The following is a 23,552-nucleotide window of genomic DNA, read 5'->3' as shown; positions in this document are numbered from 1 at the left end:
ATCACATCTGAGGGCAGGGGAGAATCAGTGCTTGTTAAGCAGAGTGCTTAGCTAGCTTTCTCTGCTCTTAGATGGTGCAGGATGTCCTGCCTGGGCAGGGGTGCCACCCACAGCAGGTGGGTCTGCCTAAACCAATGAACAATCAAGGCAGTCCCTCACAGACACGCCCACAAGACACCCTGGTCTAGACAATCCCTCACTGAACCTCTCTGCCAGGTGATTCTAGAGTGTGTAAAGTCGATGAATAAAATAAAGCAGCACACTAGCCCCATTCTTGTCTCAGTTTGGTTTCTATCTGTCTATTGATTCTGTTTTTAGAAAGACACAAATCCAATAGCTTCCCTAAACATGCAATACCGTGGGGCTTATCAAATTTTCTGTTACTATAATGAAACAATTGATGTAGTCAAGTTTATAAAGTGAAAATTCCTGATTTGGCTTCCATCTAATGGCTATTTCAGTCTATGTCAGTTGGTCCCTTGGCTTGGGGCCTATGAGAAAGGGCTTTGTGTCAGGAGGACACAGAGAAACACAGGGGGCAGAGACAGAGGAAGGAACTGGGCCTCAGAATTCCATTCAAGACCCCATGCCAAATGACCCTCTGCTATACATCCCCCTTTTTAGTAGTGTCACCCCAGGAACCAAGCCTGGAACACATGGGCCTGGGGGGCATTAACATAAGCCACAGCGTGGTATTCTGTGCTCTTGCCATGGTCATCCCTGGAACTTTGTCACATCACACACGTAGTTTGTCTGCCCATTCTTATGAAAGTGTTTTTAAACAAATATGAATCTTTGTCAACTGTGTAAAGACATTCCAGTCTATTTGGACACTTGATTTTTGATTTTTATCCTGTTTATTCATCATCTGCCTTGTCCTGACGTATCCAAGTTCTGCTTCCTGTCCACTCAACCTATGTGGCTCATTTTTGGCTGTTGGTAATACTAGCTCACTTTCCTATCCCCAGCTATCCTGATTTTCTCCTCTTTAGTGCTTCAAGGACCCAACTTACAGTTACCTGGCAACACTCTGGCTAATGCCACCTCTTCATGGAGCTTTCTCTTTCAGATGGGACTTTGTGAAAGTCCCCTCTTCTCAACTCTGCCTTTCCACCAGACAGAAAGTGCCTTTGAATCAACTACTTTCCAAGTCATCTCAAGCTTTCCTATCAAACAGATATTTGATAACCTACTTTTTCTATGTCACTAATATTTGTGTTTAGAACAACTAATTTTGAGGCAGAGTTTCAATGTGTAGTATAGACTGACTACTCTTGAAATCACAGTGAACCTCCTGCATCAGACTCTCAAGTGCCATGACTGTAGGTGTGAGCGACCATGTATGTTAGGAATTTTATGTCGTTTGTGTATGTGTTTGTATGCAAGTATGCATGCACATGTGTGTACCTACCTGCATGTAGATGTCAGAGGTCACCCTTGAATGTTTCAGTTACTGTCTTGTTTTGTGAGACAAGAACTCTCCCTTTCACTCAGAACTCAATAGTTTTGTTAGGTTTGCTGACCAGTGAGCCCCAGGAAGAAAGTCCACTTCTCTCTGCCTCTCCAGCTTTGGGATTACAAGAGCACACCATCACGCTTGCCTTCTTCATGTGGGTTTTGGAGATCCAAGCCCACGTTCTCCATGCTTGCACAGCAAGCCCTTTACTGGCTGATTACCTCCTTAGCCAGGAAAAATTGTTTTAAAGTGACCATACCATGTAGTGTAAGGTCTTCACTGTCAGGTGCTAATTCAGAGGGAAGCCAAGACTTTCTTGCTGTATTGTTGTAGGGATTCACTGTAATCTTAATTTCAGTAGAGTACGCCTAAGGTAAAGCCAGTGTAGAAGAAAGGTCAGCCAACCAGAGAGCTGGATCAGTGGATAAGAGCATTTGCTGCTATTGCAGGGGATTGGGTTTGGTTCCCAGCATCCACATGGCAGCTCATAACCACCTGTAACTCCAGTTCCAGGGAGTTAGTGCCCTCTTCTGACTTCTACAGGTACTGTGTACATGTGGTACACATACATACATGCAGGCAAAATGCCCTTACATAAAAATTAATAAATATTAAAATTTTAAAAATAAATGTCATGGGTAAATAAGGGTCAGCATATATGTCTAGAATTAAGCAGATAATAGACTAGTAAATAGAACATCTGAAAATCAGGTGATGTGCTTAGGGCTCCCAGGACAGGGTCAAGGTCAGAGTTGAGTCAGTTTGTGCTCTAGCCCAGAGGCGGGGGCTTGGGGAGGCAGCTGCTCTGGTCTCAGCATTATGACTGGCCCAACCTCTTTGTCTTTCCTCTCTCCTATGAAAGTTAACTCTGAATTCTCAGCTCTCTGACTTAAATGCTTTTGGTAAGAATCATAAAGTCACGTCTTGACCTGAAAATGCTCAGCTCAGTTCAGGTAGCAATCTAACAGTGAATCGCTATTTTTTTTTAAAAAGTTGATTAACTTTCCAGTCCACTAGGATTATCCAACTTGAATCACATTAAACAGTTATCTTATAAAATGAGTTTGTTAACCAATAAAAAATGATTTCTTATTGATCATGAAGGCTAGGTTTCAGAGTTTTCATATCTTAATCCAAATCTGGGGCTTAGAGGGAAAAGGGATGTTGCTTATTAATTGTATGATCTAGCACAAATTTCCCAAAGCTCAACACCTCAGCTTCTTTACTGGAAATGTTATAAAGATGAAAATGAGATGAGTTTTATAGTGGTTGGTGTATAGTAATTAATAAAGAGGTGCTGTTTCTACCCCCAATGTCCTAAGTGACTAAGCTCAGACAGAGGAAAAGGCTGGCTACTTCTCAGGATCACACCGTGGGATGTCTAAACTGGGATTACCATGCAGGAAATCTGTATTCAGGGCAGTGCAGGAAGCAACTGACGATTACTGCCTCCTCACCAAGTGGAACTTAACCTACATTTAAGACTGTCAAGATCCTGGCTGGTTTCTCCACCCACTGATCGCTGACCTAGGCATTTCTCCCAGGCCAAGGAAGACAGCCTTCCATCTTTGGACATAGCTTGTGTGCCTCTGGTACTTGGGCTTCAGTTTGTAGAATGTTTTTGTTTTTCTAATTTTGTTATTATATTGGTTGCTTTGTAAAAATAGTTTGTAAATTTTGACAGTTTCTCACTTGTGTATGATATAATGTTTTCATATCCCCCATCATTTCATTGCCTCCCATTCCTACTGAGCAGGTTTTTCTTCCTAATATAGTCCCCATCCTGCTCTCAAATCTATGTGTGTGTATGTGCATACACACACACACACACACACACACACACACACACACACACACACTCAGGGAAGTCTTGTGCAGAAGGTCACAGCTGCTGAGTGTTCATGATTATAACAACCGTACCACACCCAGAAGATGGTATTTCTTAGTCCTCTCCTGATGTCCCTGCTTACAGTCCTGTTACCTCACCTTCTACAATGTCCCTTGGACCTTAGAGTAGATAATATTGATATCACATTTTGTACTGAGCACAGACAATTGTCAAATCAGTGACTCTGAAACCATTGAGGTGCTTTTATTTTGAAGACAGATTCTCACTTTGTCCCTGGTTTTCCTGGATGGAGATCACATGTCCCAGCCTGGCTTAGTACAATGATTCTCCTGCCTCATCCCTCCATGTTCTGGAGTTATAGGCATGGTCCACCATGACCATCTTTCCCATTGTATCTTCTCTGAATTGTTTGGGTCAAGTTCTGCCTCTTCTGCTTTCTTTGAACCTTTACTGTTCAACTTACGAGTATTTTTTATTAGTGAGTATGTTCTCCTGTTTATGTATTCACTCATTTAGCTGGTAAGTATTGGGAAAATATGGTGTGGCCAGCATTATGAATACTTAAAGCTAAATAGAGCATGGCCCTGTCCTGTCAGCAGTTCAAAGTCACATTGGAAAGGCAGATACATAGGTAAAATATTTAATGTAAATGGTTATTGTAATGCCCTCTTGATGGAGATACAGTCAAGGAACTATAGGAATACAGAGGGGAAGTGCCAAAATCCAGTTCTAACCAGACTGAAGCTGAACTTTTTCAGGTCTAAGATACATGGGGTTTTTATAGATATTCACATGAGATGTGGTGGGAAGGGCAAAGGGAAGGGGCCTGGGGGCAAAAAGAGAAGCTTCAAAACTCACACTACTGAATCAAAATACAGTGATTGGCAAACTGCTGTCCCTTGAATAATGTTGAGGCAATATGCTTCCAAGAACGACAGGATGATTTCAGTAGAAGGATTTACATATATTAAATGTATTGGTTTGGGAGAAATTTTGTGTTTGAAAGAAGAGACAATTTAATGTTAGGAAGATATATTAGAGTTTTGTACAACTGGGAAAAATATCCGACATCAACCCCTGGATGGAGGATGCATTAGAGGTTCAGTCTATGGTCACTTGGCTCTGTGTCTAGCTTTGTAGTGAGGCATGACACCATGGAGGTGGGAGCTGAGGGAGGGTCACATCATGACTGACAGGAAATGATACTAGGAGGGGGCCAGGGCACCATATAGTCACTCAAATTATATTCTCCACTGACTTGCTTTCTCCTACCAAGCCCTATTTCCCCTTATTCCACCATGCAATTATGCCAGCTTTGCGGCCATCAACCGATTAAACTGTGCATTAGGTCTGAGCCCTTAGAGCATTGAGCTACTGTGGTATAGATGAATGTAAGCCAAGTCATTCTGTGTGGGCAGAGTACAGAGCAAGGTGGTTCCTCTGGGTAGTTATAGGCTCATGCTCTTGGCTATTCTCTAGTGGGACATTTGGATAGTCCTTCTTCTAAGAATTCTCTGTAGCATGAATCTTAAATGGTCTTATTAATAAAAAACAAACCTGGAGCCAGCTATTGGGGTGACTGCTGGAAGATCAGAGAAGCAGAACAAACCACAGCTACCTCACCTCCCCAGTTCCTCAGCTGATTCTGTTTCCTCAGACTGGAAGCTTCTGAGTCCTCATCCAAATGGATCTCAGCTGAACTGTTGCTCCAAAGCCTGAAAGCTTAACCAGCCAAATGCTTCTAGTTTCTGGTCTTCATGCCTTATATATCTTTCTGCTTTCTGCCATTACTCCCTGGGATTAAAGTATCACTTCTTGAGATTAAAGGCATGTGTCACCATGCCTGGCTGTTTCCAATGTGGCCTTGAACTCATAGAGATCCAGAGGGATTTCTGCCTCTGGAATGCTAGGATTAAAGGTGTGAGTGCCACCATTTTCTAGCCTCTGTATCTAGTGGCTGTTCTGTTCTCTGACCCCAGATAAGTTTATTAGGGTGCACAATATTTTGGGGAACACAATATCACCACAATTCTCACCCAGAATGACAATTCTGAACTAGCAACGAAGGACATGCAGACCAAATGTGAGAACAACAGACACATTCACAGAATTACTGCTTTTATTTCAGCAAAACACAGACATCTATGTGTGGGCTCAGTAAACAATGTTTTAGATGAAAGAAATTGGTAGAACACTTCATTCTACCAAAACTCACTGAAAATGATTCATTTATCCCAGGATAGCTTAACTTTTCAAAGTCTTTTCTTTATAAGGATAGATCATAGACATGCATAATAAAGTTTTTTTTTAACACACTTAATTCAGGAGTCAACTGCTCAGCACCATTTATTGGTAGAAAATGAGTCCTGGCTTGGAATTGTGAATGAGTCAGAAATCATCTCAGAGAAGAGCACCAGCATTCTCAAGGCAGAAGTCCTATAAGGCTTGGGCATTTTTAGTCTCCTTTTCTGCCTGTGTTCTGCCTTCCTCAGTCACATCCCCCTTCCCTTGAGAAGCTTGGCTTTCTGCCACAGCGTGTATTCCCAAGTCCCTGCAGAGCCTGAGTGAAGGGAGACTGGCTGATTTCCAAGTGGTGGTGGGAGACAGAAGAAGAGTCAGTAGACTCCAAAAACTACATGAAGATTATGATGTATTCTTTAGTGAATTATGTAGGCTGTTTATCTACCCAAATACATTCCTCAAAACCAGCAAAGGCTTTGGTGTTACTGTTATTCTGGGATGTATTTGAATGGTAAAATACTCTACAAATCTTTTGAGTGACTATCAAGAATGAGTTTTCAATTATGTGCTAGCAGGCTGTATTAGTTTTTTAAGCTGATGCTGCTCATTCAAGCCATGGACTTTCACATTTTGCTTTTGGCATTTCTGGTTTTAAAGCTACTTTACTATTCATTTTTATTGTTTTGCACTGCTTAATCCAATAGAATCTTAAAGTGTGCCTCAACTCATGAGGGTCCATTTGATATCTACATTGATCTCTTAGCTTTCATTCATTGTTGGAAACATTTATTCATTTTGATTATTTTAATCTTTGTTTAAGAAATGCCCAATCATTGAATTCCTATAAGGGCAAGAAGTTTATTTCTATTGCAAAAAAACATTGCCTGCATGGAAAACGTCTTAACCAACATGGACCATATAAATGAGGTGAATTTGAGGACTAGGGTAGGGAGAATATGCTTATATCCTTATAGTTCTGTTAGTAAATATGAGTTTAGAAAAAGAAATAGAGTGGGAATGGCATAATGACCAAGTTAAAATTGTCATTTTTTATCACTGTTTAAAAGTAATCCTATTTCCTTTTGTCACTATTTAATTGCAATAAGTGATTCAGGAAAGGGTATTGTAATTCATAATGAATGCATTTTTATTTAAATTTGGAGAACCAGACGTCCCTTCTGCACTTTTGCACACGTTGCATATCATACATAACTTGGGAAATGGGATGAATGGGGACTTGAACTCTGGTACTCATAGCATCCCTTTCTTTTCAGACACATCATGAAGTTAGGTGGACATGAGACAGCCATAAAACCTCCCTTCCAGAACAGAATGCCTTTCACAAGTGGAGGAGCTTGGCTAGCGGATTCCACAGAACCTTGACTTCCCGGTGGGGCGTCATCTGCCTTTAGGACTCCGTCTGGTGGTTGATGGCACCGCTGAACAGTGATGCTGGCCTTGGCTTTACAGACTGCCAGCCCCGTGCCTTGTTCGCTTCCTTGGATTAGAAAATCTCACACTCATTGCTCTCCATGGTGGCCAGTCTCTTCAAGAGCCTGATTTTAGCTTATCTACATAAGCTTTGCAAAGGAATGTTTACAAAGAAATTGGGAAATACAACCAAAAAGAAAGAGAATCGTCAGCAGAAGAAAGATCAAGATTTTCCTACTGCTGGCCACAATAAACCCCCTAAATTATCCAGTGCCCTGAAAAGCACTGTAAAAAAGATTGCAAAGTGCTCATCCACTCGTAACTTCTCCATCGAAGACGACGAAAGTCACAAAGACTTCTCCCTGTCACCCACATTCAGTTACAGAGTTGCTATCGCCAATGGCCTGCAAACAGCTGTGACCAACAGTGATGAGGACCTGCTTCAGGAGCTGTCTTCCATTGAGAGCTCCTACTCTGACTCCTTCAATGAGCTAAGGGGCAGCACAGAAAACCAGGTCCAGTCAACACACACCATGCCTGTCAGACGTAACAGGAAGAGTTCGAGCAGCTTGGCACCTTCTGAAGGCAGCTCAGATGGGGAGCGCACCCTCCACACCTTAAAACTGGGTGCTTTACGGAAACTGAGGAAATGGAAGAAGAGCCAAGAGTGTGTCTCCTCAGACTCAGAGTTGAGCACCATGAAGAAAACCTGGGGCATAAGAAGCAAATCTTTAGATAGAACTGCCCGGAACCCAAAGACAAATGTCTTAGAGCCAGGGTTCAGCTCCTCTGGGTGCATTAGCCAAACCCATGATGTCATGGAAATGATCTTTAAAGAGCTTCAGGGAATAAGCCAGATTGAAACAGAACTTTCCGAACTCCGAGGGCACGTGAATGCTCTCAAGTACTCTATCGATGAAATCTCCAGCAGTGTAGAGGTTGTCCAGAGTGAGATTGAACAGCTGCGGACAGGGTTTGTTCAGGCTCGGAGGGAAACTAGAGACATCCACGATTACATTAAACACTTGGGTCACATGGGGAGTAAGGTAAGCCTAAGATTTTTAAATGTGCCTGAAGAAAGACATGAATACGTTGAAAGTGTGGTGTACCAAATTCTTGTAGAAAAAATGGGCTTTTCAGATGTACCAAATGCTATTAAAATTGAATTTGCTCAGAGGATAGGACAGCAAAGGGATTGCCCAAATGCAAAACCTCGACCTATCCTCATATACTTCGAAACCCCCCAGCAAAGAGATACTGTCTTAAAGAAATCATATAAGCTCAAAGGCACAGGCATTGGGATCTCCACAGATATTCTGACTTATGACACCAGAGAACGGAAAGAGAAAGGGGGGTTACCTTCTTCCCAGACATATGAAAGCATGGACATGAAGCTATCCACGCCAGAGCCCAAAGCCAAGAAGAATGCTTGGCTGTCACCCAATGACAGTGACAGAGAGCTGGAGTCTGACGTCAGCAGAAGCAGCTATACAGACTCTCTGGCAAAAGGAAACACTCCTAAGTCTAGCTCAAAGCCACACAGTGCTCGTTCTAAGAACAAAGCAGCTAACCATAGAACGTCACGTAAGTCAGACTACAATAAACAGCCCTCACAACTGCCGGCATCAAATACCCCCGAAAAGCAAACAGACCACTATGTGGAGGCCACGCCACTCTGGCACTCACAGAGTGACTTTTTCACTCCTAAACTTAGTCGTTCTGAATCAGATTTTTCCAAATTGTGTCAATCTTACTCAGAGGATTTTTCCGAAAGCCAGTTTTTCTGTAGAACTAATGGGAGCTCCCTTCTTTCCTCTTCTGACCGGGAACTTTGGCAGAGGAAGCAGGAGGGCATGTCGGCCTTGTACCACAGTCCTCAGGATCAGGGTTTGGATAGGAGTATTCCAGCAGCGCAAGGGCAGAGTGAAATTGAGAACACAGAAATGGTGGACAGTGGGATGAGTAACAGCATGGTGTGTGCATCTGGAGACCGAAGTAATTACAGCGGTTCCCAGCTGTCACTGCATGAGGACCTGTCTCCATGGAAGGAGTGGAACCCAGCAGAGCAAGGGGCTGATATTGGTTTAGATTCATCCACCCAGGAACCTTTTGACTATGATACCAACAGTTTGTCTGACCAACAGCTAGACGTCTTCAGCAAAGACCTAGATGACCTGGGCAAGTGCCAGAGTGACCTGCAAGATGACTCTGAAAGCTATGATTTAACCCAGGATGACAACTCCTCCCCATGCCCTGGGTTGGATAATGAACCGCAAGGCCAGTGGGTTGGCCCATATGATTCTTATCAGGAAACCAACTCTAATGAGTTCTACTCCAACCCAAGCCAGCCATCTATGATGTATCGAAGTCAAAGTGAATTGCAAAGCGATGATTCAGAGGGTGCCCCGTCCAAGTCCTGGCACAGTCGGTTGAGCATTGACCTTTCCGATAAGACCTTCAAGTTCCCCAAATTTGGATCTACACTTCAGAGGGCAAAGTCAGCCCTGGAAGTGGTGTGGAACAAGAGCACACAGAGTCTCAGTGCAGGCGAGGACAGTGGCTCTTCCTTAATGGGGAGATTTCGGACATTATCTCAATCCACTGCAAATGACTCAAGTACCACGCTTGACTCTGACATCTACACAGAACCCTATTACTACAAAGCTGAGGAAGAGGAGGACTACAGTGAACCAGTGGCTGACAGTGAGACGGATTACGTCGAAGTGATGGAGCAGGTCCTAGCTAAGCTCGAAAACAGGACTAGTGTCATCGAAGTAGATGAACACACGAAAGACTATGACCACCCTTCATATGAAACTCCTTATGAGACCCCACAAGACGAGGGCTATGATGGGCAGGCAGATGACATCATTAGTGAGGGAGAACTGGAAACTTTAAATGAACCAGCAGTCGAAATGGAATTAGCAGAAGATGAAAACCAAAACCTCCCTGTGGAGGCACCACCAGAGGTCATGAAGCCCAAGAGAATCCGACCTTCCTTCAAAGAAGCAGCTCTAAGGGCCTATAAGAAGCAGATGGCAGAGCTGGAAGAGAAGATCCTGGCTGGAGGTACTCAAGTTTAAATGTTAAGTTCTGTGCTAACCATGTCTTAACACTTATTGGTACTGTAGTGCAGGATGGTCTCAGCTTTCCTGGGAAGGGAGAAGGAATTTACCTGGACTGAATCTGTGTGCATGTGTCCTGAGAAGAACTTCGTTTTGTTCAGGTAGCTCTCTCAACAAGGTGGGATTCACAAGGCAAGTGAAAATAGACTTCAGATAGTTTGTATTAAAATGAGCCCAACTCTAGCCCTATACACGGTGGGTCAAGATTCTTGTGCTAGGTACAGGATTCATTGAGGGAAAAGGAGACTCGACCAAGCGCCTTGGTCCACTAGACTCACAGGGATGGGGAGAAAGTAGTATTTAATTTTAAAGATTTTTTTTGGGGGGGAATAGATGGTCAAATATAAATATTCCTTTGGAGCCTGATGGTAGGAAAAGCTTTTCTGCACAGTGAATCCAAGCCAGACCTGTGGATGATTACCAACTTCCCTTATGCAGACTAAATAAGCTGAAAAAACTGTGATAGAACTAAGAGTCCAGGAAACCCCAGAGCAGAGAGAAGCTGTTCTTTGTGTTAGTAAGGAGCGAGATGGGGGAGTTTCCTTGGGAGTGGTTTAGAAGTTGCATCTCTATTATGAAAATGAGAAGAAGAACTGATCTATGTTTCTTAATTTCCTAGGGGAACAATTTTGGATGTGGGATTTAGTAGCATGGATAGATATGAGTTCATTGATTTTGTTTATTAACTAAACCTCATTCGCACTCAACTCAATTATTTACATTTTATTTTATTTGCATGCCTATAGTATCTTGGGATAGTATTTTAAAATCTCATTTTAAAGCAATGTTGATATTTTCATGTGTTCTCAGATTATGGTGCTGACATCTTTCACTAAAATATTTGTTCTGTATAGTATTTTCTAAAGGTGTATGTGATGGAGTATTAAACTGCTATTCTGAAATTCTATTATAGAATGATTTGTACAGATGGTAGCTCATTGTGGCTTCCTTGCCATCAAAAACTCCTCACTTCCCACTTTCTCACTGCAAGGACAGCGTGCTGAGTCAGCAGTCTTCTTAACCTCCAATACTACAAGACCTAAGCCAGTTAGCTCTCTCTCCTCCAAGACTGCCTGCAACTTTGTAATGATTCATAATAGAGACAGCTCTCAACTACTCAGAACTGATTTGAAAATACACAACAGTCTATTGTTATGTAAATATATTTATGTTAGGATAATAATATCCCCCATCAGAGTAAGGTTTGGTGGAAGTCCTTGTCAGTAACATTCAGCTGACAGTTTTTTTAAAGATAGAATCTGGAAATTGGATTTGTGTGTGTGTGTGTGTGTGTAATTTACTGTGAATTTGGCATGGTACTTAAAGTCTAAACTGGTGTGTGTGTGTGTGTGTGTGTGTTTAATGTGATATAATGGATATCTGTTTATAGTCAACAAGTTAAAGGTATCAGTTTGAAATATTAGGCAACATAAATATGGCAAGTCCTTATGTTTCAAAAGAAAAGTGTGGATTTTCAATTTTAAAAAGTATAATTATTTATATGTTTACCAGCAACTTTCATGCATATATGTCTGTGCACCACCAGTGTGCTTGGCCCCCTCAGAGGCCAGAAGAGAGCACTGGATCCCCTGGAACTGGATTTACATGATGTTGTGAGCTCTCATGTGGGTACTGGGAACCAAATCTGGGTCCTTTGCAAAAGTAGCCGGTGCTCTTAGTTTTTAAAAAAGGAAACTGACGTATATAAATAGAGAATATTATTTAGCTTTCTGAAAGGATATCTTTCCATTGGTTACAGCATGTACAGGCCTTTAGATTATCATTTATCAAGGAATGCAAGACATAAGAATATCACAAGAGACAACTTATATGAAGCAGCTTAACAAAAGCAGGCAGGCCTTGAGTACCGCTCATTGCCAGAGCAATAAACTATCTCATGAGAAGCTCTGGGTTCCCTCTTGAGTACTTAGAAAAGAAATTAAAAAAAGAGAGAGAGAGAGAAAGACCATAAAACAGTAAACAGTGGTAAGCAGACTCAGGGAGTGTGGAGGAGGGATCAAGACATGAAGGAGAGGAAACAAATGGTAGATACATGGGATGAGCCAAGTTGGGATGCAATGGCCTAGTGATGAGTAGAGTGGGGAATAGTTTTTTTATTCTGGATTCATGTTCTTGACACACACCAAGGGATGGCCATGAGGTAATGAATATGCTAATTTGTTTCACTATAATTATTTTACTATCTATACCTATCTCATTATGTCTTAGAAATATATACAATAAATTTATTTAAAAATTAAATTTAAAATGAAAATTCCACATTAGCAAGGCTCTACAAATTTGATTGCTATGATAATGACCCTTCCACCCCATCAACAGTGGTACTTTTCAGAAAACACATTGGTGTGCCTGTAATAATAAATAAAAAAGAAAAGTAAAGTGGGTACCTTTTGGGGGGGCCCAAGGTATGCCATTAAGCAAATACACCAAGGCAACAGAGTTAGTGAAAGAGGTTTACAGAGGAGGGAAGGGAGAGAATGAAAGAGAGAAAAGCCATGTTGGAGTGGGGACCTAAGAGAGGCAGAGAGAGAGAGAGAGAGGGAGAGAGGGGAGGAGAGGGGAGGGGAGGGGAGGGGAAGGGAGGAGAGGAGAGGAGAGGAGAGGAGAGGAGAGGAGAGGAGAGGAGAGAAGAGAAGAGAAGAGAAGAGAAGAGAAGAGAAGAGAAGAGAAGAGAAGAGAAGAGAAGAGAAGAGAAAAGAGAGGAGCAAGAGGCACGAGAGTGAGCTGTGCCTGGTGGGAACTTCTAAGGAGTGCACATGTCATGTCACATAGTTGGCGATAGAAAGGCATCTGATGACAAGTGATGATGTAATTTAAAACTACTTTGGCGGCAGAGGCAGGCTGCTGCCATGGCTGAAACTAACAGTGCCTTCATCACCAATATGAGAATTCTGAATCAGAAAAAGTTGTGTACTGCAGGTAAATCTGCGGAGGACTCAGAGCCCTCTGTGATCGTGTCTTATTGTCATTCTATGAGGAATGGAATCTGAGGGGATTCATCACACTGCAGGAAATCAGCACACTCTTCCTTAAGATCCACTCTGGTTCTGTGAGGCACCAGCTTGGCTCCCCAGGAGGCTGCAGTAGCCTAGATTTCAAAGGGCAGCTCAGCTCCACTTGGCAGTGACCAGGCATTTTCCCCATCCTGTACTCCCAATATGCTTCTGAGGGAAGGGCAGCCAGAAAAGGACTTTTCTAGGCCCTTGCCTGATCCAGGCACCCAACAAGGTGCCAATTGCCATGATGGTTTTGTGCCCAGGGCCATCTGCTCACTGAGCCTTGGGTAGGTACCTGAAGGCTGGCTCTTCATAGCTGCCTGGTACTCATTAGGCAACAGCTCTGTCTTTTATTACAAACCTGATCAGAAAGATCTTGCTGGAAATCTCTGTGGGATAAAGAACCCCAAACAAGCATCACAAAATTACATGTTCAGACACGATGAAAGTTTATCACCCCATATTACTGTGTATGTGTATGTATGTACTACATACACCTATATAAATATGTAGCTTGGGCCAATGAGATGAAGTCTTACAAGCTCATTTTCTTTTTTTTTTTTTTCAATAAAATTGCTATTCTGTGGTTATATATGCTTTGAACAACAATTACTTGGCTTTTACTATGAAAGCTACAATCGAATGATGACTCTCCCCATTTTGGCTTGGGACCTCTAATCTGTGAGAAGATTGGGTGTGTGGGCTGCTCTTTCAGTGATGATATAGGCCACATATAACCAAAACTGGGCTATTTTTACCCAAGGCCCAGTTTAATATCTAAAAAGAATAAGTATTTCTGTCATATCTCTGGGACTTTCTGTCCTCAGTTATTGAGTCACATAGGCCCCACTATGTAGTCAAGTCCAGAGCTGGACTTTTAATATGCTCTTGCTTGTTGGGAAGCAGGTGGTTATCAGGGCACATCTGAAGAGCACCAAGCACCATTGATAACTGTACTGCAATACTTATACACAGAATTCTCTTTAATATCCTTTTAAACTGATAGAGAATCAGTGTAAAGAAATATGCTAATGATTTTCTAAACTGATAAAGAAAATAACCCAGCAAAACAAATGATTTTTCTAGCCCTCTAGAGTGGCAGATTTTTAAATTTTATTAAAAGCATTTGGTAATATCTACACATTAAACTATAGAGAAGCAATAGGTTTGCTCCTTTAAATTGTGTGTAATTTGAAAAATTTAGAAATGATCCACTTTGGGAGCTGTAGAGTTGGCTTGGTCATTAAGAGCATTTACTGTTCTTGAAGAGGACCCGGACTCGGTTCCCAGAGCACACACATGGCAACTCACAACTTTGTGTAACTCCAGTTGCAAAAAATCCTATACCCTCTTCTTGATTCTTCAGACACTGCATGCATGTAGTACATATACATATACTCAGGCATACCACATATGCATAAAATAATAAATAATTTTTAATAAGAGTTCATCTACTTAAAACTACTGAGAAATTTTTCATTAAAAATCATTCAGTACATAATTTTGTCCACAAATACGTCTAATTCTTTCTAATTTATAGCTGTTATCTGAAAACTTAAGGAAGTTTCTGTCCCTTTCCCCCTCTATCTCTCCTCCCTCTTCTCTCTCACACACACATATACCTGCATCTCTCTAACTATTCTCTTCTCTCCTCCATCCCCTGAATCTTCCTCCAAACCAAGCATATTGATATTGGTAGCAGTAGAAGCCAAGTAAATCTAAGTATGAAATGTATAATGCATTTGGGCCTAGAACCACTTGCTCTTAATATTCTAGAACTGTCTATAACATAATTATCCTTTCAAAAGTTTTTAGTTAACAGTACTATATGTATTTATGGAGTCCATCCTGGTATTTTGATCTAGGCACAGCAGTCAAGCTAATTAGCATACCCTTCATCCTATCAACTTATCATTTCTGTGGGAAGAATATTAAAAATATATTCCTTTAACAATCTTGAATGTCACATCGTGGTCATCTTGCAACATCACGTTCCTGAGCATCTTACCCTTTGTGCAGCATCTGTTCTCTGTCCTTCCTCCCCCTTGGTCCTTTCAGCATCTGCTCACAAGCTTTCTGCTCTCTGTTTCTCTGAGATGTACATTTGTGGATTTCAAACACACGGAATAATACAGCTCTCATTTTTCTGAGCCTGACTTATTTCACTCTGTACAATGTTCCCAATATCTATTCATCTTGCCAACACTGACCGAATTTGATTTTTATGGTAATTACTGTTCAATTCTATAGATTTAGTGTAGTGTATTTCTTTTAAGATTTCCTTTGATTTTTAACTTTTCTCTGTCTCTCTCCATTTCTCTGTCTCTCTCTCTCTGTCACTGTCTCTCTCACTCTCACTGTGTGTGTGTATGATTGCCACAAGAAGAAGGTATTGGATCCCCTGAAAATGGAGTAACAGGCAGTTGTGAGTGAGAGGCTGCTAGCATGAACACAGGAGTGCAGATCACTTTTTTATTTTGTTTTTTTATTTTTATTTATTTTATTTATTTTATTTTTTTGAGACAGGGTTTCTCTGTAGCTTTGGAGCCTGTCCTGGAATAGCTCTGTAGCCCAGGCTGGCCTTGAACTCACAGAGATCCGCCTGCCTCTGCCTCCCGAGTGCTGGGATTACAGAAATGTACCACCACCACCAGGCTAAATCTTTTTTTTTTTTTCCGGAGCTGAGGGCCAAACCCAGGGCCTTGCACTTGCTAGGCAAGAGCTCTACCACTGAGCTAAATCCCCAACCCCTAGATCACTTTTTGATATGCTTATTTGAATCCCTTTGCATGTCTCCAGAATGGGAATACTGCATGCAGTGGTGCTCTTGTCTTTGAGCTTTCCCCTGCTGTTTTCCAACATGGCTACATATTTCTCACTGGTAATGTAAAGTGTGTTTTTCTCCATGACCTTCTTACTGCTTATCATTCATCTTTCTGATAATAGATATTGTAACAGGGCAGAAGACTTCAGCTTACACTGTGCTGATGGTGAAGGTGAAGGTGTTGAGTGGTGTTTTCATTACCTTTGGCCATTTGTATTCTTCTTTGTGTGTGTGTGTGTGTACAGGAGTTTAAATGTAGTTGAGTGCATATGTACTTGTATATGTGGAGGCTAGAGACTGACGGACAGGTGTCTTCCTCTATTATTTTCTGCCTTTCCTTTTTGAGGCAGGGTCTTTTATTGCACCTGGAGCTCACTCCATCAGCTAAACTGGTGGGCCAGCAAGCCCCCAAGATTTGCCCATCTCTACCTCTCAGTGCTGAGATTATAAGCACGCACTGCTGACCTGGCTTCCACATGGGTGGTGGAGATCCCAACTCAGGTCCTCACACTTGCATGGCAAATACTTTATCCCCTGATTGATCTCCCCAGCCACCTAGGACAAGCATCTGTTAAAGAAAATAGTATGTATGTATGGCATGGGAACTTGTTCCACATCCCATTTATCAGGTCTGTTTTTTGTTTTGTTTTGTTTTGTTTTGTTTTGTGACTCTTAGATAATCTAAAGGGAGCCCCCAGGAAGCCTCTTGTATATATGAAAGTCACTCTTTTGTCTCTGTAGGTAGGTAATACCAACAGGCCCCAAAGACAGCATGAGCAATGCTGTTCCCTCTGGCTTCAATTGTCTTCTCTGCCTTCATCTTATCACTCAGTTCTTTCTTGCCTGGACTTGGTGTGTTCCTTCCGAACAATGTCCTGCCTCCATGACCTGCCCGTTCCCAATCTGCCACTTCCCTGTAGTAGAGATACATACAAATTTGCAATATTGTCAAGATGTCCCTTTTTTTGTACTGTTTTTAGCATAGGCTCCAATAGGGCAGTGAGGCCCATAGTTCTTGCAAAGCATTCCTCCCTAACCCAGCTGCAAAGCCCTGTACCTTTATCATTTCTTCCAATGATCCACAGTAGCCAGACTGAGGCAGACATATGTGGTGGTTAAGGACACAGTACCTGCAGTCACCCTACAAGCTGTGGGATCATTCACAAGTTGTTCAACTTCTGTGTGGCTCAGGCTCCATATTTTAAATGGAGATAAGCCATCCTTCCTGCAAAATGAAAAAAATAAGTAGTGCTTAACAGCAAGATAAGCTTTTGTTCTGACAGTAAATTAGCAGCAGAAGCCAGCCTACCTAACAGGCATGATGACTTCTATTTCAGATCATAAACTATTTCTGAGAAATATGAACAGAAGCCAAATGCTCCGATTACCTTCCAGTGCAATTCACCTGTAAGCTAAAATAATGGTCTAGAATGCATTTGGGAAAGTGATCAATTACACGATTACTTCTGGTATTTCAGTCTCAGAACAGCTGTGTTTGGGCAGCTTTGTGGAACTGGACTGGGCCTAATAGCTGAATTCTTAATGTTTTCAGGAAACACAGGAACATACACCAGACTGCACCATTCAGGTTGTTAATATCTCTGGGGAAGGGCAACACCACCAAAGATAACTAAGCCAAGTGAAGCACTATTCACTGAGTATGTTGAACTCTGGGTAGATAAATGGGAAAACACAAGATAAAAGAATATGCATCCCAAGCTAGGGAGATGGCTCTGTCAGTAAAGAGCTTGCTGCACAATCATATGGAGGCTGATTTTGGATCCTCAACATTCATATCATATCTGGATGTAGTGGTATATACCTGTAAGCTCGAAACTAGGGAGATAAATGTAGGAAGATGCTTGGGTTTTGGTGGCCAGTCAGTCCAGCTTAATCAACAAGCTCCATGTGCAGTGAGAGATCCTGTGTCAAAAAAATAGTTTGAAAGTAATTGAGAAGACACCTGATATTGATCTCTGGCCTTCACACATATACACCTATGCATGTATGCATTTGAACACATATACATACATAAACATACTCTCAATCCAATATGAATTCTTTACATGATACAATCAGAGTACAAATGAAGGCTATTCAAAATCATTTCCTGGGCTTCCTATTATGGGAACAAGTACCTTGTCAAACTGTAATTCAACTGTCTGTAAGAGCCACTAATTAGCACCAAGTTGAATGTATAGCGTGTGTGACATTGTGGTTAAAAATAAAAGATAAACCACCACAGAAAAAAATCATTAACTAACTGGATGGCTAATGGTATGATCATTTGGTTCTTGTTGCTTAATCATTAGATATTGCTAACAATAAGATTATAACAGAAAGTCATAAAATCACTCACAATTAATTCACCCTGAACTCTGCAATAGTGTCAAGTACTTAGCATTTTGCCACCCACCTCTGCATGCCAGCTCTGGAGGTGCTGAAGATGTCTCCAGATCCCCAAGAGGCCATCCTCTGATTGTAGCCACAGCTGCAGTGTCCCATAGCCCATGACAATGCCCCACCCTTTCACTCAGGTAGGCATCTTCATCCTTGCAGATCTCTGCTTCTGTCTCTCTGAAGTCAGACATCCCCTCAGCACTGTTCATTGAACAAAGGTCAGTAGATTCTTCACAGCTGCAGCTCCCCACCCTTCAGAGCAGTCAGGGCTGTTTCCAGGAGCCCAGGGAGTCATAGCCAGACCAGCTCCATTGTCTGTGGCCGCTGGCTCAGGAGCACTATTCACTTTGCCTCTTCCTTGTGCTCTGTACCCCAACTCTCCACATCTCCTCACCCATTATCCCTGCTTCCAGTGACTATAGACACACACACACACACACACACACACACATTAATTAATATCATGCATGTGTCTTGTTTCTGCCTTTGCTGTACAATAGGACCAAAATCAAGGTTCCCTTGCCAAGACTATTAATGTCCTCATTTTGCTGTTAAGAAAGCAGATCCTTAGGCTGTGAAGATGACTGTAGCTTGCTTGGTGATCTCACTTAAAGGGGAGCCAGGGTGCAAATATCTCTCCCCGCTGTGGTTTTTGATACAACCTCTCATGAACAATGGGAATATAACTGAAAAGGATGAAACCAATTGCAATCTGGATCAAAGTGGATTTAAAAATGGTCTAAGGCAGGAAGGTCAGTTGGATTAGAAATTACTAGTGTGCCTAGAGAGAGATAGTTCAGCAGGGGTCTGGAGAGAGAGATGGCTCAGCACTTAATTAAGAATACTTACTGTTTTTGCAGAGGACCTCAGGACCATGTACATGGAGGCTTACAACCACTTGTAACTCCATAGGATCCTCAGTCCCCTTCTGTCCTCTGTAGGTGCTATATGCATGTGGTACACAGACACATGTAGGAAAACCATTCATACACATAAAATAAATATAATGAAAAATTAGAAGTAGTAGAGAAAATCCCCATTTGTTTATATCAAAAGCACCAGGGCAAAAGGCATGGATGTAAATGGGGCTTCTAGAATCTTCTTACCCTTGGTCTTAGTCGTTTGTGTTGCTAAGAATAAAAAGTACTTGAGTCTGTTTAATTTGTAAGGAACAGAGCTTAATTTCTCACAAGTCCCATGAAAAGAAAAGATGCCAGAAGATTCCAGTGCCTGGGCAGGGCTGTATTCTATTTCTATGACAGAACTGGGTGCATCCACCAAAAGAGGGAGCACTCAGTTCTATCATGGCAAAGGGGCAGGATGAGGGAGAAAACCACTCTCTGGAAGTCTTTAGTAAGGGTCACTCACAAGGGCATATCCCTCCTGGTTCAATTACACATAGAAGACTATACCTCAGTCTTGTTGCCTTGAGGATGAAGCTCCAACATGAATTTTATTCTTTTTATATGCTTACCTTATTTTTTTTAATTATATGTGTATGGATGTTTTGTCTGCCATGTATGTTGGTGCTCCATAAGCATGCAGTACCTGAGGAGGCCAGAAGTGGGCGTTAGATTGCTTGGGACTGAAGTTACCCACAGTTACAAGCTTCTGTGTTGGTGCTGGGAATTGAATAGGGTGGTCCTCTGGAAGAGCAGCCAGTGCTCTCAAATGCAGGGCCATTTCCCCAGCATCTCAACACAAAGTTTAAGGGATGTAGCAGGAATCTTAAAGAGTTCTTATTAATGAAATCAAACCTGAGGCCAGTTATTGGGGTGAATGCTGGAAGATCAGAGAATCAGAACAAGCCACAAATACCTCACCTTGCCAGTTCCTCAGCTGGTCTTGTTTCCTCAGACTGGATGCCTCTGTGTCCTCGTCCCAAAGGCTCTCAGCTGAACTGTGCTGCTCCAAAGCCTGAATGCTCCTTCAGCCAAATGCTTAACTAACTACATGCTTTACTCCTTTAGTTCCTGGTCCTCACGCCTTATATACCCTTCTCTTTCTGCCCCCACTCCCTGGGATTAAAGGTTGGGTTTCTGGGATTAAAGGCATGTGTCACCATGTTTAGCTGTTTCTAAAGTGGCCTTGAACTCAGAGATCCGGCTAGCTCTGCCTCCCAAGTGCTGGGATTAAAGGCGTGCACCACTACCACCCAACTTCTTCTCTGGCTTGCTCTGACCCATTTTCTAGCCACCATTTTTGGCTTTGTTCTAGTGGCTATCTGCTCTCTGACCCCAGATAAGTTTATTTCGGGGTACACACAATATTTCAGGCAACACAATACCCACCACAAAAGGAGTGAAAGACATAATGCCCATAGTATCTCCTAGATACGATCCCCTTGACCAAAGTGCCATGTCTGCTAAGCTGCTAAGTAGTTCACCCCCTAGACCCTTCAGCTCTGTTTCCGATGTCATCTGCTAAGCTTGTTGCCTTCTGTTTCAGCTGTCCCCTGTCACATCATACTTGTCATCCTTGCTTTGTAGAATGTATGATACTTGCCATAATTATCTCGTTTATAAGCAACATTTCCTTGGCAGTTATTTTCACTTTATGCTTTCCTTCTTCCAATGTGGAATAAAAAGTTTTCCTTTGATACAACCATTTTAGGCCTGGAGGAATCTTAAGGGTATGGTTTTTAGATGTCTGACCTTGTCCAGATAACCCCCAAATCACACTATTTTAGCAGCAGGATGGATATAAGAGTAGGACTGAATAAAAGACTAACTGAACAATTTGGAATCTCTACATTCTGGGACATATTGATAGTGGGCTCTAGAAAGAAGCATAATGTTAGCTCTGTACCACATATTCAGAAAGAGTTCCAAGAGGTGTGCTCCCTGTATGTGCCTGTACTTGTAATATCCCAACTCTTCAGGTGGCTTGGACAAGTGGTTTTCCTTGATGTTTTTAGAGATAAGTAATACAAACTTTGATTCATAATTTAGTCATGTGTATTATGTGGTTAACATAGTCACATGATTATCAAAACCAGTTACTATTCAAAAATAGTTGTATGTAATAATTGAACTTTCATGTGAGTTTTATGTAAACTATAACACAGATGCTGACTCCCGTTTAATAAGATAACTCAACTCTCTCTTCTGGGCTGTGCCTTAGAAATATTTACTTTTCTCTTGGCAAAGACTTGAATGCCCGTGTCATAGAGACTGATAATGATTATAGAATTAGAAAATGCATCCTCTTCCCAGTTTAGGTCACGTGGTTGCTACATCTTGAGTGCTATTATGCTATCATGAATGTAATTGTTCTTACTATAATTAAATTCTACCATTTGTTTTTCTTTCTCTATCATGGTTCAGTTTTAGTGCAAATAATTTAGAAGGAAGCACAGTGTGTATGGGAGGCAATCATGTTCACATCAAGAAAAATCAAGTCAGCTGGTAAGAGGACACTCTGTTGGTTACAGGGCCAACCAACACAAGGGATGCTGGGATGGCCAACTCTCAAAGGAGGTTTTCCCATGTTCTTAATGTCCTCCTTGCAAGGTGGACTCAAACTCAAGTGTGGCATGTGGATAACTATTAGGGAACTATTTGTTCTTCATAAGCTGATTAGTATACTTGTTACCTCAGAAAACTCTTGTAAAGGAACAGACAGCAAGGGGTTACATGTGCATTCAATGTTGGGTGATTTCAGGTCAGGCTTCTTAGGGTGCACAAATCTTCTAAATAATTTATAACAACCCGTATTTAGTGGTTGAGGGAAATAAGGGGCTGGAGGGTGAACATTGCACAGTCTTTGTGCTGGACAATTTACTAGAGAAGGATGGCTGGGCAGGGAGGTATGGGCTGGAGGGGTGATTCAGCAGCTAAGAATATTTGCTACTCTTGCAAAGGACATGAGTTTGGTTCTCAGCACCCACACTGGGTGGTTCATAATCTCTCATAGCTCCAGGTCCAGGGAATAAGATGCCTCTGGCTTCTTGTCTCTGCTAGGTTTTTATTGCTGGGATGAACACCATGACCAAAAGAAACTTGGGGATGAAAGAGTTTGTCTTCTGTGCCTCAGGTCACAGTCCATCACTAAGGGAAGTCAGGGCAGCAACCTGGAGGCAGGAACTGAAGTAGAGATCATAGAAGAATGCTGTTTAGTGACATGCTCCCAGTCTCATATTCACCTACCTTTCATATACCTGCCAGAACCACCTGCCCAAGGGTGGCACTGCCCACCCTGGGATGGGTCCTCCTGCATCCATAATTAATTAAGAAAATGCCCCACAGACTTGCTTACAGGCCAATGTGAATGAGGCGTTTTCTCAATAGAGATATTCTCTAGCTTGGGTCAAGCCAGCATAAACTAAACTATCACACCCCCATAGGCAACTGGATTCGTATTAACATACACACACACACACACACACACACACACACACACACACACTCACATGCACACATTGAAAAATAATTTTAGAAAGAATCTTTAAAAATGAAAGGATTACTGGCACAAAAACCATCCTTAATGGTAGCATAAAAGCAATAGACGATAGAACTTGCTGTCTCAGAATCAGCTTCTAATCTGAAGAAAGAAACACAAGTTCAAAATATTTGCTGTATTTCTGCTTACCTACATTGGCTTGAAAATGTGAAAAATACAAAAACAAAGGATTTAGGTTCAAACCTTTTCCAAAAGGTTGGCAAGTCACCACTGCCAGATGATGGAGCCCAAATTCTCTAGGCTTTCTTCCAATTTTTTCTCATTATCTTGCATTTTGTAGGTGGGATGGGTCTTAATAGTTATGGGATGCAGTGATGAAGCCTGACTACATACCAGTATCATTCAGCTAGGTGAAGGCTTCTGTGCTAATGTTCTGAGTTCTAAGGTTTCAGATCTTGAGGACCCTAGGATACATGTGGTTAGTAGGATCTTTGGGACTTCTAACTGGCCAAACTGGAGACTCTCTAGTCTAACCTGCTTCTCCTGTTTCACAAATAAGAAAAGCCGAAACCCAGAGATATCCCATTCCCAGGCTCCTGTTGCTTTTATTTCTCTCATAGCACATAAGTGAAGTGAAAGAGAGAGGTTACACACCTTAAGAACTAAGTCCCAGCACGAACTTTGTGAAGACTTTTCTTGATCACTCTGTTGAATACAAAACACTCGCATGCCCTTCCAGAACAGCATGTGTGCTCAGAACAGCATGCAGCTACATCAGCATCCTTGCATGACCCTCTTTTATGCTGTG

The 23,552-nt window shown here is 41.9% G+C and overlaps 1 protein-coding gene across 5 annotated transcripts in view; it reads left to right on the top strand.

Moving 5' to 3' along the window:
• Positions 1-23,552, top strand: part of Unc13c (unc-13 homolog C) — a 427,893-nt gene that overhangs the window by 17,471 nt on the left and 386,870 nt on the right. For all 5 annotated transcript variants that reach the window (XM_036192012.1, XM_036192007.1, XM_036192008.1 and 2 more), the window contains one exon: positions 6,821-10,046. In XM_036192012.1, coding sequence (XP_036047905.1) covers positions 7,079-10,046 — 2,968 coding nt within the window. In that variant the 5' untranslated portion in view covers positions 6,821-7,078. The remainder of the gene's footprint in view (positions 1-6,820; positions 10,047-23,552) is intronic.

Source organism: Onychomys torridus, chromosome 7 (assembly GCF_903995425.1).
Source record: "Onychomys torridus chromosome 7, mOncTor1.1, whole genome shotgun sequence".
Classification (NCBI taxonomy): domain Eukaryota; kingdom Metazoa; phylum Chordata; class Mammalia; order Rodentia; family Cricetidae; genus Onychomys; species Onychomys torridus.
The sequence above is the reverse complement of the archived record's forward strand: the minus strand, read 5'-3'. Positions and strand labels throughout refer to the sequence as shown.